This window comes from Scomber japonicus, chromosome 11 (genome assembly GCF_027409825.1).
Source record: "Scomber japonicus isolate fScoJap1 chromosome 11, fScoJap1.pri, whole genome shotgun sequence".
NCBI lineage: Eukaryota > Metazoa > Chordata > Actinopteri > Scombriformes > Scombridae > Scomber > Scomber japonicus.
The window spans coordinates 17,304,751-17,318,310 of record NC_070588.1 but is presented as its reverse complement, the minus strand read 5'-3'; the positions used below and the strand labels follow the sequence as shown (position 1 = coordinate 17,318,310).

General features: G+C 40.0%; 1 protein-coding gene across 4 annotated transcripts in view; it reads left to right on the top strand.

Moving 5' to 3' along the window:
* The window catches only part of pkp4 (plakophilin 4), an 82,080-nt gene that overhangs the window by 37,933 nt on the left and 30,587 nt on the right, over positions 1–13,560 (top strand). The window contains exons 4-8 of one of the 4 annotated variants that reach the window (XM_053328358.1): positions 5,810–5,844; positions 9,107–9,232; positions 9,821–10,020; positions 10,570–11,158; positions 12,973–12,999. In XM_053328358.1, coding sequence (XP_053184333.1) covers positions 5,810–5,844; positions 9,107–9,232; positions 9,821–10,020; positions 10,570–11,158; positions 12,973–12,999 — 977 coding nt within the window. Of the gene's footprint in view, positions 1–5,809; positions 5,845–9,106; positions 9,239–9,820; positions 10,021–10,569; positions 11,159–12,972; positions 13,000–13,560 lie in introns of all 4 variants that reach the window. The other 3 variants (XM_053328357.1, XM_053328360.1, XM_053328359.1) reach the window with 3 other exon arrangements.

Here is a 13,560-nt window from a genome sequence, read left to right as displayed (position 1 = left end):
ACTTGAGCAGAAATTTAAATTAAATACAGCTGAGTTTCTAGGGAAAATAATAGGCCAATATCTATCAGTGACAGCATATGTGTTTGTGAATGTGCACGATAACAGGGCGTTGTATGCTCACTAAAGCACTGCTGTCAGTGTGGAGTAGCTTCTGAGTTTGTTCTGGGAACTCATTCCCACTTCATCAGCTGAGACTCGAGGCTTCTTGATCATCACACCTCAGTGACCACACATTCTGCCATATCTGCTGTGGCTCTGACATAAAGAAGTTCATTTGTACAGCTCAATACAGTACATGCACTATCCCAATGGGCTTCACAGGCCTAACAGCAGCCCTATATAATAACATGACCTGATAGTTTGCCTCAGTGTCACTTGTCAAAAGAAGCAGAAGATGTAGAGATGCAGCAATACACAGAAATGTCATTAACACTAAGACTAAGAACAGCTGTAAAAAGCAGTATTGGTTATTTGTCTAATATCAGTGATACTGCTGATCATTTTTTACTGATGCTTTTCAAGGAGTGTGACACCTAATGCAACTGTAAGATTAGCAGCAGAATAACAATATCATCTGCAAAAAAATACATTATAATATTGATTTGTGTATTTACTTCTGAGTGTTACTTCAAGTTGTAGTTAGATGGTTTTAAACAGTTTTGTAACATTCATTCAGGCATCGTTGTTGTAGTTGCACTTATTTGCATATTTGAAGGTGTGAATGGACACAATTGATTCAGTGTTAGTGCTGTTAGAATAAATATACATCTCTGGTCATACTGTTGGACTGTCTATTCAACTCAGACATGGTATTATTTTATTTTTTTATTTTATTTTCTGTACACTGATTTACACTTTCATATAATCATCTCAGCATGTCTGTTTCTTCTTTTATCCTTCCTTCTGGAAATATTTCAAATATATCCACTGACTTTATGTAGAGCAATTTTTGGAAAAGCTGTACTGTTTTTAAGAGCATGAGCTCATGTTTGAAGAAAGGGAAGTTTTATTTGCACATTGGTCATAAATAATCACCTAGTCCGCAATCTGATCTGATGCTAAGTTTGAGGTGCACTCACTCTTGAATTAACTGTGATATAATTGGGATATATCTGGGTATATGACACTTAGTCTCAACAGGGCCTATAATGGCTCTGTTTGATCTTTTCTGGCTATGTGATAATAAGCCCTGTGCCCTTTCATGATGCATTCTTGCACTCCAGCCTTCATACCTACAAAAAAACACCCACCTACTACCAGCAGATTACAGTACTCAGGAGTAAGAGTGTCCATTTCCCCTTCTCCCTTTTCAGAAGGGTACAGAGAGCAGCGTCAAGTGCTACCAAAAAGGTCTGGACAACAGCTCTCTGAAAATACACACAGCCTGCCTATTTACTTTAATTTCCTGTTTTAAAAGAACTGTATTTTAGACCTCAACTTTAGTGATTCAAACAATGCCAGAGATGATGTTTGGAGATCCAAGCGACAAAAGTCCAAATTCTATTAAATATTGTACAGGATTTTGACAGGAGTAAGTTCACACCTACCCATATAGCCATAATAAATACATTCACTTGTATAGTTACAAGGTTCTGCCTTCATAAGGTCATTGCAGTGGGTTGTCATGAACGTTAACAATGGCCTCTTCCACTTATTTTTTCCACTATTATACTAAGCAATATCATTCCATTGATGTTCAGTGGCTGGCCAATACTGGGTCTAACACGTCAATTATTGTTTTTATTTTTTAATTTTATTTCTTCTTGTATAATACAGTTACACAAACTTTCAATTTTCCTGGTTTATTTATACATTTTATAGGTTTTAGTAAGAAGCCTGCTCCTTTTTGCTTTGTAAATTTTCTTAAGTGGTGAGTAAAAGCAGCTTGATTTTAGACTACTAACAGTTATAACTAGAAAAGTTAAGTTTTGTTTCACCTTGCTTCACTGTTTTTACAATTTCAATTGCAAGTATCTATGGCGTACAAACACCGTGCTTTAAAGCAGCAGTAATGATTGAGTAATAGAATGAAGTCTAAATATTCAGGTTTCTCCATCATACACCTTCCTATCCACTTTATTATAATCATATACTGATTACAAACTATTTTTCCCAACGATTTCCCATGCATGATGTTTTAGAAATGACTTCAGCAAGATCTAATCACTTTTGAAAGTACATGTAAATGCATCCACTTTTACCACTGGGGGACTGGTAGGCATTCAGTACCTCCTAGGGACCCTGTAAAGAAAACTTGCGGCACCATATACGGACCAGACAAGGACGAATGAAATGACTGTCAGTGGACATTTGTATGTGAATGGAGATTAGCTTTAACCATTCAGGTCACACTGCTTGACTCAATAGCTCAGCAGGACAGCAGCAGAGGTGACAGCACACTTAAGGGTTCTGATGGGAACCATTACATTTCATGACACCTCCAGACTTTGACCACCCCCTTCATTTCAACAGGCATACAAGGGATGGTCATCAAGCTTGACCTCTGGCAAAGATGCGACCTCCCTACTCAGCTCAGTCTCTTACTTGCCAAACAGAATGATGGGAAATAAAGGTTCCTGTCAGGGTTAGGCCTGTTGTTTATCAGCATCAGCAGTTTTACAATAGCTTTACCCTGCCAGCTCAATAGCCAGCCAGTCGGCATGCAGCACACATGGTGCATCATCATTATGGCAGCCATTCTTCCACTTCATCTGCCATGGTTCAGTGGAGCACAACTCACCCAACTTCCACTTTTTAATTGCCTACGTGCTTATTAAAATTCTGAGAGTTGCACTTCTAAAAGCTCATTTAGTCTAACCTTAGATTGAAAACATTACAGCAGTTGCAACATCAGGTGCTTGATAGTGGTGAACAGCAATTAGAGAATATTAAAAAGAAAAGGGAAGGAACGCTACTCCAAGGTCATTTGATCAGTTTCTTTTTGTCCTAAAATCAGTCTTGGAAAAATGGCTTGGAGAAGGTGCTTTCCTTCTGATCAAAAAATATTTCCATAGGTGTTTCCAAATTGAAATTATAAGGTGACTATTAAGATCAAGATGTTTATCGCATGTTCTGCATTTTACTTTCTGCAGAGACTTTAGGCATAATCACTTGGGTACAGCGCATATGCTGTAAGATTATCATTCTCCTTTAAAAATATGTATTCAGTTATAGTTTTAGAAAGCTGTGAAAGTATATATTTTTTATTTTCAAGTTTAGTTTATTTTGGTTATAATTTAAGTTGCATATTTGTAAAAATCCTACATTAGGATTAAAGAAAATGGTTAGTGTGTCTCTAATATTGCATCTCTCCAAAAACTGTTCATTTCTTGTACCAGGATTAATATTGGGCAACAGTCCGTAAAGAAAGTATTGGTGAAACCTTGAATAAACAGAGACTAACAAGAAATCATATATTAAACTGAATGCTTGAGCACTCCATTCAAAGTAGCACTGGAAAAGAAACACTCTCAATCATGTATCAGGATGAGGAAAAAAATTAAGAGCAGCAAATGTTCCAAAGAGTGGACTGTGTCATTTCCTCCCAGCTTTCACAATGCCTCCTGTATCAACGCCTTGATTACAGGAATATGTATAACAGTACATCCACACTGTACATGACCAAGTCGTATAAAGTCATATCTGCCCTGCTGTTACAGATGTTACACACAGAAAGTCTCTAGTGCTACAGCTTGATTGGCTGTATTGATGTGAGCACCCTTTGAATTTTTGGATTTGTCCCGTTCTCTTGTCACACCGGCAGCTTGGTCCGTGTCAGCAGGTATTCCAGCATGCTTTGTGCAGTGCATTAGTTGCTTCCTGTAGACAAAGAATTGGTGCATTTTTTCCCCCAGTCAGTTTGTGTACAGTGGGTCTGCACCGCAATGTTCCTTTGGACAAGGTTTGGTCTAAGCATACACTAGCCAGAGTTGACCTGTTTTCCCATCATGGAGGAACAGCAGGAAAAACCACATTGCCTCAAATTTCGCCAGTAGCTTCCTTGTAACCTTTCTTGCTCTCAGGAATGACCAGGTAACATCCTCACATGTTAATTCTCATGACATTGGCTAGCACACTAGAAAACAGCAAAATAAAAATACAACGCATATTTTACAGACAAGAGAAAAAGACAATTTCAGTATGACAATTATAAGCGGTGACTATATGCAGATTCTGAAAGTGAATTAATTTGTTCCATTGTGGGTACTTGTTCTCATGCTTTCACTGTTCTGAGCTTGCCATGAGATATCATCCTTTGTCCACTGATCCTGGACCATTCATCATCAGTAACTAGACAGTAACTAGACAGTCACTTATTGGGTTGTTCCATTAACCCGGGTTGGTCCACTTTAGCTTCACTAAGCCAAACTAGCCCCCAATGAAACACTTTTCCACTGCAGTCTCACAGCAGGGGGTAACCGTGGAGAGCTGTGCTGCTACGGTTCTGCTAGCTGGCAGGCTAACTCGTGACGACCCCCCTTTACCCTCTCAAACAAGCGGTGTGTTGTAGACTCAATTCAAGACTGTGCAGGAGACCAGAGAGAAGGCAGTTTTTTAAAAGCCTCTGTGTGTTCAGTACTGAATCTCTTTGGTTTGAAGTTTACTTTCTCTCTTGTGTTCCTGTTTGAATTTTCAGATATCTGCTTTATTTCACCGTTTCCTCTTTGCTTTAATAGCTATGTTAAATTAATGCTGATAAAATCTGTGGCTTCATATTAAAAGCTATTAAATAGCTAAATAACATGAGACCTTCATTGTAAAGAATTTATAGGAAATTAAATGTGTTTATGACCAAATTAGCGGAGCTTAGTTAGTGGTGCTATTCTACAATAAAAAAACAGGTTGAGTCAACAAGATGGGGAGATATTTCGAGCTACTTTTTCAGTTAATCAGTTAGAAATGATTTAGGAGGAGTAGTACAAGCAGAAACAGCCATAGTGAGATTTTTGATGAAGAGCTGTAGAAAACAGGCTCTTACTGCATTTTCTTCAAACCCAACACAGCTCCAACAGGTAAATAACTTATTTTACCTTGCCATGCTGTGTAATGGAAAAACACTCACTGCATGCCAGCTCCACTGGAGTGCTCCGGCATGGCTCGGCACAACTACCCCCAAAACAATGTAAGAACGCCATTACTATTTTTGCTGTTTGGCGTAATAGTCACAAAGTGTGATTGTGATTCTCTGTTTTGGACTACTATTTTTTCGCTCATTATTCTCAGTAGACCAAGTGTATAAGAGTCTCTTTCTTGTGGAATATACAGGCATGCATTTCAGGATTACTTCAGAATGTCAGGACGATGTGAGTGTGTACACCGAGTGTGTGTAATGTATGATCACTACTGATTTAGCTCTAGGCGCTGGCCTCACAGCAGGACGTTTCAGCTCCCATCAGGATAGAACCCATCCCCTGGCCTTTTGTACTTTTTGACTTAGCATGTTTACTAAAGCTGCAGGTGAAAAACAGCTTCCAGTCACACATCTATATCTTTGTTGTCAGTGCTGACAGGTCCTCAAACACAACACTAGCTGTTACCAAGGGCACCTTTAGGTCCTGATAAACACAGTTGACAGGAATGGGCTTTACCATCCTAGTTGCAAACATTAAATCTCTACTTAGGCAGTATACTCTGAAGCTCTAGCTGTTTTATCTCAAACACAGTGACCCTGACCTGAAAAGCCCAAGGAAAAGAGTATATGGGGCTCCAAGGTGTCTCATCAGATTATTTCACTCATGTCATTCACTATGGTGTCTCTGGTCTGTAGTGTCTATATTCACTCTTTTATCTCCTGTTTTTCTCTCTACAGCTCATCTGAGAAGTCCCTGCCTTGGAGAACTGCAGGTATGTTAACACAAGCATTAAAATGATTGCATATCTTACATGCATTCAAACCACATTTGGTGTCGTCTGCACACATTGATAAGAGTCTTTAGGAAAACCTGCCCTCCATCTCACCCTGTAACTACACCTAAAATAACCGGAGAATTGGGCAGTTTTTGTCAGACAGTTGATGTAGACCAAAAATCTACTGGTAACATTGTAGTTATATAGGGACACAAGGTCACCCACTTTCATTGGAGCACTTGTGGCTGTGGATACCATTTAAAAAGTTTAAAAAACACGCTTATTTAGCTCACCTGCTTACATATTTGAAACAAGTTGTATCTCTGTATCAAAGTTTCTTGGAGTTATTGATACCTCTAGTCAGTGATCAGTAACCACTGCCAGACATACATACCCGTCTGCTTCTATATCCTGAGTTGACCTTATAAGGCGGACAGGAGTAGACAGTTCTGCTCAGTATCACAGTGATAAAATACTGACCCGTGTATAGCATCAGTAAGACAGAACTGTTCATTCCACTGCTTTTAAATTATTGTTTAATTTTGGCAGAGAGGACTGTGAGTATGAGTAGCTTTTTCTGGGGTATGCGTGTGTTGGTCTGGTGTGTGAAGTACAATACGGGCTATGCTTTAGATTTCCTCAATAATCATTGCAAGCATGAGCCTTTTCAGCCCAGCTTACAGTAATTGAAAGCCTGAGGCGTTTTCTTGTTCTAATATTTATCTAAGCTATTTCTGTCCACTCAGTCACAACACCATCAGGGACTGAGAGCACAAGTATTTCACTCAGAGCCCCATGGTCTCTGTTTGTTTATCTCGCATCCCTCAAAGCTCTTCAAGAGAGAAAAGATAATGAATTGAATTTACTAATGTACTTCATGGCTTATTAATTGCATAGTGGAAGTTAGAAAATTTCTGCATTGGTCATTAATCTTTTATTGTCAGTCCTGTCAGAGAAGCCTATGGGGGGTTGCACATATGCATTGGGAATATTAATACTACACAGTTTTCTCATTTGCTGCCCAATGCCCATTTCCTTTCTGAATGCATTTAGCTGTTTTGCTTTGTATTGATTTCTCATTGTGCTGTAGATGACAAATGATAGTCAGATGCGGTAATGTGCTTTTTCCAAATCTAAATGAATTAAAGTCTAAATGTGTGGCACAGAGCGTAATGGGCCATGTTTATCTGCAAGGTTTATTGGCCTCATGAGCCACCGTATGTCTCCACCGTCTGAGCGTTTGGGACACAAGTGTTACTGTGGAAACAAGCCTTTTAGCCGCAGGAAATGTCAATGCAGTCACACCTCGTGTCCACTGAAAGTAGAGGACAAAGCCCCCAGAATAAAAGCTTTCTCTCTGTCTCTTTGTGTTTAGCTGCTTACTCTCTTTCTGTCTTTCCTTTTCAGACACCTTACAGACATACTCTCATATTAGCATCATGTATGGAAACAACACCTAGTCATTTTTAATAGAATACACCTAGGCATGCTGCCTACAGGTCATAGTAACATTTCTTTATACCTCTTTTATACAGAAAGCATGAGAATGTGTTTCAATCCTGTTAGATACTTTACCTACAACATAACAATATATGAGAGAAATATGAATTCAATACTTAAGAGACACAGACAAACTGATGTACGGTCTGTACGGTTGCTGCTTGACTGTATTCCTAATAGGTTTATCCAATACATTAGTAATAGAGAAGAACATGTATTTGGGGGCTACAGGTGCTTAGACCACTACTCGTGGGGTTACCAAAGCCGGAGCACACTATGGAGATAAACATTCAACTACAGTATAAGTTTGAAAATGTATCCCTGAGATAATCCATGTGAGAACCGACAACTCTCTTCTTCTTATGTGTATTGATGAGAGAAAAACAAACAAACAGCTGCTTTATCCAGACCAGGCATGTCATGTGTGAAACGATCGATATGGAATTATTACGTATGGGAGACTTAAATGTGAATGCCAAAAAAACTCCCTGCCATACATGCAAATTTGCAGGCAGTAATGTTTCATTAATGTGATGAGAGAGACAGGGCTTCTGTCTTTCTCTCTTCCTTCTCCGTTCTGCCTTTTTGGCATCTCATTTATCAAACAGGGTCAAGGCTCATTATAAATTACTGTGGTCTAAAACGACACACTGTGTGCCAGACATCGAAGTCACAGCCAGAATGTGAAGAGACAAAAGACTTGTTCTGTGATGTCATTACTTAGGCGTAGAGGGACATAGAAAAGCTTGAAATAAATTTTAATGATTTTTTAAATGTGATCTTTTTTGTGATCCTTCTCGCTTCATGCCTCATCCTTACCCAGCGTACAAATCCTTTGCCCTTTTGCTCCTTAACTGTAACAAGGGATGGATATTTTGTGAAAGATAGCAGGAAAGAGAGAGTGAGTGGTTGAGCGGGAAAGTTAGACCACACTGTAATTGAAACATTAAAGTCGAGGTCGAGGAGGAACACAGATGGACCTTCTCACAGCAGGCCCTGCCAAATGTGTATTCTGACAACTAGACCCCAATTGAACTTGGCTTGAGTGAATCCCATTTTATAAATAGGCAAATGCCCTTAGAGGTCCAGCAGTGGGATCACATGATGCTGTCAAACACACTAAGCCTATGTGTCAACAGATTTATGCAACAGGTCAGCTTAAACAACAAGGTGGCTTCTTCATGGGATTCAACTCTCATTCACACACCAGCTAGACAAGCAGGATTTGACAGATCCTGACTGCCAGTGTTTGCCCCCCCGTTCCCCTCTGCTTGCTGCCTATTGTTCTAGCGATTGCAGAGTAACCCATTGACACCGGTCACGCTCAACCAGATTGTGATTACGGTGAAACATTGTGCACAGGGACATTAGAGGGCTAATTCCATTTCCTGTTTGCCAAACGGATTGTTGTCATGCATGAAGAGAAGGCGATGTAGGGAAATGTTAGAGCACTGAAACTATTTGGGGAATGATCGTATACACAGTTTTCATTACTATGAAGTGAAATGCTCCCTGATTTTGCCTGGCCAAATTAGCAGAGCAGTAAAATGTAATGACTCCAAATGTACACAAGCATGAAACTAATGTTGCAGAAATTATTGTCTGTTATTGTTCTCTCTCAATACCAAACATTGTTGACTGCTTTCATATTGTTGACTGTTGGAGTCTTTCAATCCATAGCACAACACTCTATAACAGTTTAAAAAACATAAAGCTCCTCCTCCTCCCTGTCTGACTCTGCTCTGTGGTGTCTTCCCAGATGCAGTCGCCTCAGGGGACACCAAGTCTCGGGTGACTGACAGCTCCCAGTCGTCCAGCTACCGCATCAGGACTGAGTCAGAGCAGGTGTCTCTGTACTCCCCGGAGCAGTCCTCCCTCCATGAAAGTGAGGGTCTGTTATTACCTTCTCTCTATCTCCTGCAGTCCTATTTTCTCTGACTCACATCCTTTTCTGTCCCCGGCATTGTCCCATTACTTTTATACGATACTAATTCAACAATAAACTGTGTCTTTACGTGACAATAATGGAGTAGAAGCACTGGTGGGTCTTTATAGTGTTTTCAAACAGGTGCTCTTTAGATACTTATGTGAAGGGCATTTTACATGGTAATATGTTTTTTAAATGACCAATGCATAGCCGCCCATAAACATTTTCATCACTGTCATTGTCACTGTCTTTTCTCTTTTTCATTTTTCACTTTTGTCATTTCATACTCATACTTGACACTTTCAGAGGCAATAATACAACTATCACAGCTTATAAAAGGCTCAGTAATGTACCATGAACACACAGAATCACAGGGTGGTATAGCAGTCACCCCCCTGCTGTGCCGTTTGTCATTGGTAATGCTGTCTAGGTAAAGGTCATGTCTATTATGAAGCCATTTATAATGTGCCTATCTCCTGTCCTTCTAACCATTCCCTCTCCTCTCTTTCCATTACATTTTTCTCCTTTTCTGCCATTCTCTCTCAGGGTCCGCAGGGAATTCGCGTAGCTCAACTCAGATGAACTCATACTCGGACAGTGGCTACCAGGATGCTAGCAGCGGCTACCTCAGCAACCAGAACCTGGGCAAGAATGAGCTGAGGATGCAGCACTCCTTCCCTGGCGCCAGCCCTAACACAGGCTCCCTGATGAGGAACGCCAGGGCCGAGGGCCAGACTTCAGCCCAGGTACTGCCAGCAACAGCACATACAACATATTGCTGTTATCAGGAACTAAAAACCCACTCATATCTGTAAAGAGCAATTCTCTGAATAATATTAGCATATATTATATTTTTAATTAAAGAGTTCACCATGTTTGTGAGACATAGTTACACGCTTTTAATTCTTGACAACAAAAGAGAAATACCTAATTTGCAGTTTACTTGTTTTTCTGTGAAGATATCAAAGTAATGCTTAAAGGTACAGAAGGTACTCAGTGCACTGAGCACCACAGACATAATCATGCTTCATACGGCGTCATACACAGAGACCACTGAGAAACCAAATGGCACTGTGACACACTCCACAGGGGATGGAAAACAGAAAATAAATATGGCCTAGAGTAAAGTCATGCCCTGTAATTAAATGGTTTATGTAATGCTATTATTTAGCATTTCATTATCTGTGCACGAGACAATTTATAGCAGAGAGTACAGCATAATTGGTAAGGATTTTATTACTCCTTAAGGACTGAAAACAAATGCATGAAGCCATTTTTTTATTTTTGACTTGTAGGTTCCAGCAGTCACAACAGCAGTGCCTGGCCGTGCAATGCGGAGGGTAAGCTCAGTGCCTTCTCGCTCTCACTCGCCGGCCTACGCCAGCAGTATGTCCCCCTCCCGCGGCTCCCTGCGTACCTCAGTTGGCAGTGCCTATGGCTCACCCATTGTTACTGAACCCAAACCCCTCTCCAGCATCTTCTCCACCACCTTGCCCTCTGCCCAGCGCACCAGTACCACCGGAGGCGGTGGCAGCGGTTCACCCTACTCCACCCAGAAAAACTCCCCTGCTGCACTGCGACGCATGGGCTCCACAAACTCAAGATCGGGAAGCGCTAGCCGTACAACCTCGCCCTATCAGGCTTCTGCAGGGTCGTCATCGGGGCGCATGGGCTCGCCTCTGACAATGGTAGACAATGTCAACCCTCCACTTACTAAGCAGCCTAGTCACACTCACTCATCGTCTCCAGTCAGGGCTAGCATGACCGCTGTGCCCCAGCACTACAGCTCCACTCTGCCCCGTGCCATGCTCCATAACACTGACCCCTATGGACCCCAGAGTTACGACATTTACGAGAGGATGACGCGACCTGACAGCCTCGCAGGTGCTCAAATGCATGCACACACACACATGCACAGACACACACATACATTATCTTCAACTGTTTGTATAGTTTTATGGCATTGACAGATATATATAAGGTTAAGGGCAGTACAGTCAAATCAGACAGAAGTTTTCATTTGTTTTGCCTTGCTACCCTTTACTTTCTGTTTGCATATTACTTTGGGAATCGTGTGTGTGTGTGTGTGTGTGTGTGTGTGTGTGTGTGTGTGTGTGTGTGTGTGTGTGTGTGTTAAAGCTAACCTCATGTCTATATATTGTTCATGAGTGTTACCTTGAAAAAGCCGGATAATACATAGAGACATTGATAGAATTAATAGAATGGGTATTTTGTGTAGCATTTCTTAGCATGAAAAACTCAAGTGAATCAGTTTTGTTGGCCACTACATAACATTACATGCTTGTAATGACTTCTTCTGAACTTCTTGAGTCAAGGATTTGTAAAATGCAGTGTTATGTTGGTTTTTTTTGGTCGGCTGTGTGCTCGGTATAGTGAATTTGAAAGGAAGCAGTGACGCAGTGAGGTCGGTGATTGTCCTGGAGTGTCGCCATAACATAGTTCCTGCCTGAAAACAAACATTAGCTCAAAGAATATAGTATTGATCTGCTGATCTTAATAGTTTAGCTGTTAACAGGTGGAAAGCAAATCTAGTTGCCTTAATGCAGTATATTGTATAGCTAATGTGTGGCCATGCAGTGTAGATTGTAGGGAGATAATGAATAGATATTATGAAGATCTGGAAAAACACAAATTGCATTTCCTAATGTGACTTTTAAACATCACACAAAGCCTAGCAGCAGATTAGGCTAATGTATTCTGAATGATGTCCATTTTTAAAATACCCCATTAACCAGTATGACGTTGCTTTCTTGTTGACATGTTTACTTGTTTTTTGTTTTGTTTGTTGTTGGTTTTTTATGGGCGATTATTTGACCTTGCCTGAACTAATCAAACATGTACAGCCAGTATTAGCGTCATTTTTGGTCAACTCTGGAGTTTGGTAGTTGGTGTAGTTAACGAGGAATGTTGCTTAATGTTGAGAATATGTTGTGTTTAAGGTAAGCAAGTAATTTCACTTTTTACACGATGAAGTGTCCCTGTGTAATGAAATAATTGAAAAAGCAGAGAAAAGAATTACTACAACACATAATGCAGTTTTTTAAAAATCCATTATTTTGATGAGTGCATTATCACGACTATACCGAGAGTACTAAATGAGGAAATATGGGGTGTGTGTATGTTTGTAATTTATTCAAAACTATTGCAGAGATCATGAAAGATAATTCCTTAAAAACCCACCTGCCCAGCTTAGTTTGTGTGTTATTCTTTTATTATTAAAGTCACAAAAAAACGGCTGGCTAATGTTTTCTAGCCAAACATTTATCTCTATCTGTATCCAGAATTGGAGCCAAACAGTTTATCTCCACAGTAACAGGAAAAAAAAGGCAAGGCTGTGCTCATTCAGTGATTCTCATTCCTTTTTTTACTCTTTAAGATACCTCCTGTAAATAAGAACCTAGCATTGACGGATAATGAAAATCACAGTTATTACATAGCACAGGTATAGTTAAAATAACAACCTTTTCGTATTTTAGTCTGAAAGTTTTTCAGTTGGAGGAAGAAGTGTAAGCCATCATTTGGAGCTGGTAACAGCAGGGCTCTCCTGTCAAAAAAACATTTTTATTTTCCTCTAAAAGCCAAAAAAAAAGCACTTATTCCGCAAATCACTGTATTGTCATTACAAGGCTAATGGACTGTTTTCTGCTTAACCTCATGCTGCCTGGGAATATCGTCAGATGCCCTGGTTGATGATGACGTCCAAGGTGAACATTTTTTGGTTGTTGTGTTCCATCAGTGTGCCATCATCCTCTGTGTATTGTGATCCTTGTTGGTGATGCATGTGCCCATGTGCCTTTTTATATGTTCTTGGGTAAATAGCCATCTCCAACTAATAACCATTTTTACAATTGAATGTGGACCTGTTTATCATAGTGTTGTCAGATGTTATCAATTTGCAGGGTAGGTCAGGACAATATGGCCAACAGTATTATCACAGTATGTTTTTCATATGTCTAGGTAATTTGAAGTTCAGAGGTGCATTCAGCTTTAGATTAAATGTTACACAAATCATAATGTTTTAGATTGTTCAGAACAGCTTTGACATTTAAGCCTCAACCAAGAAACAAGAAACAGAACAATATCATTAAATATCACAAAGACAAAAAATGAACTGCATTAAATAAATAGATCAATCAGAAAAATAACCTTGCCTGTATTTAAGTAGAACTCTCACAAGACACTTGTTTTGTCCTTGAATCAGCCATGCTGTGAGTTAACTCATGACGGTACCTTTTTCAGATAGTGGAAGAGGTTTGTTGTTTCCG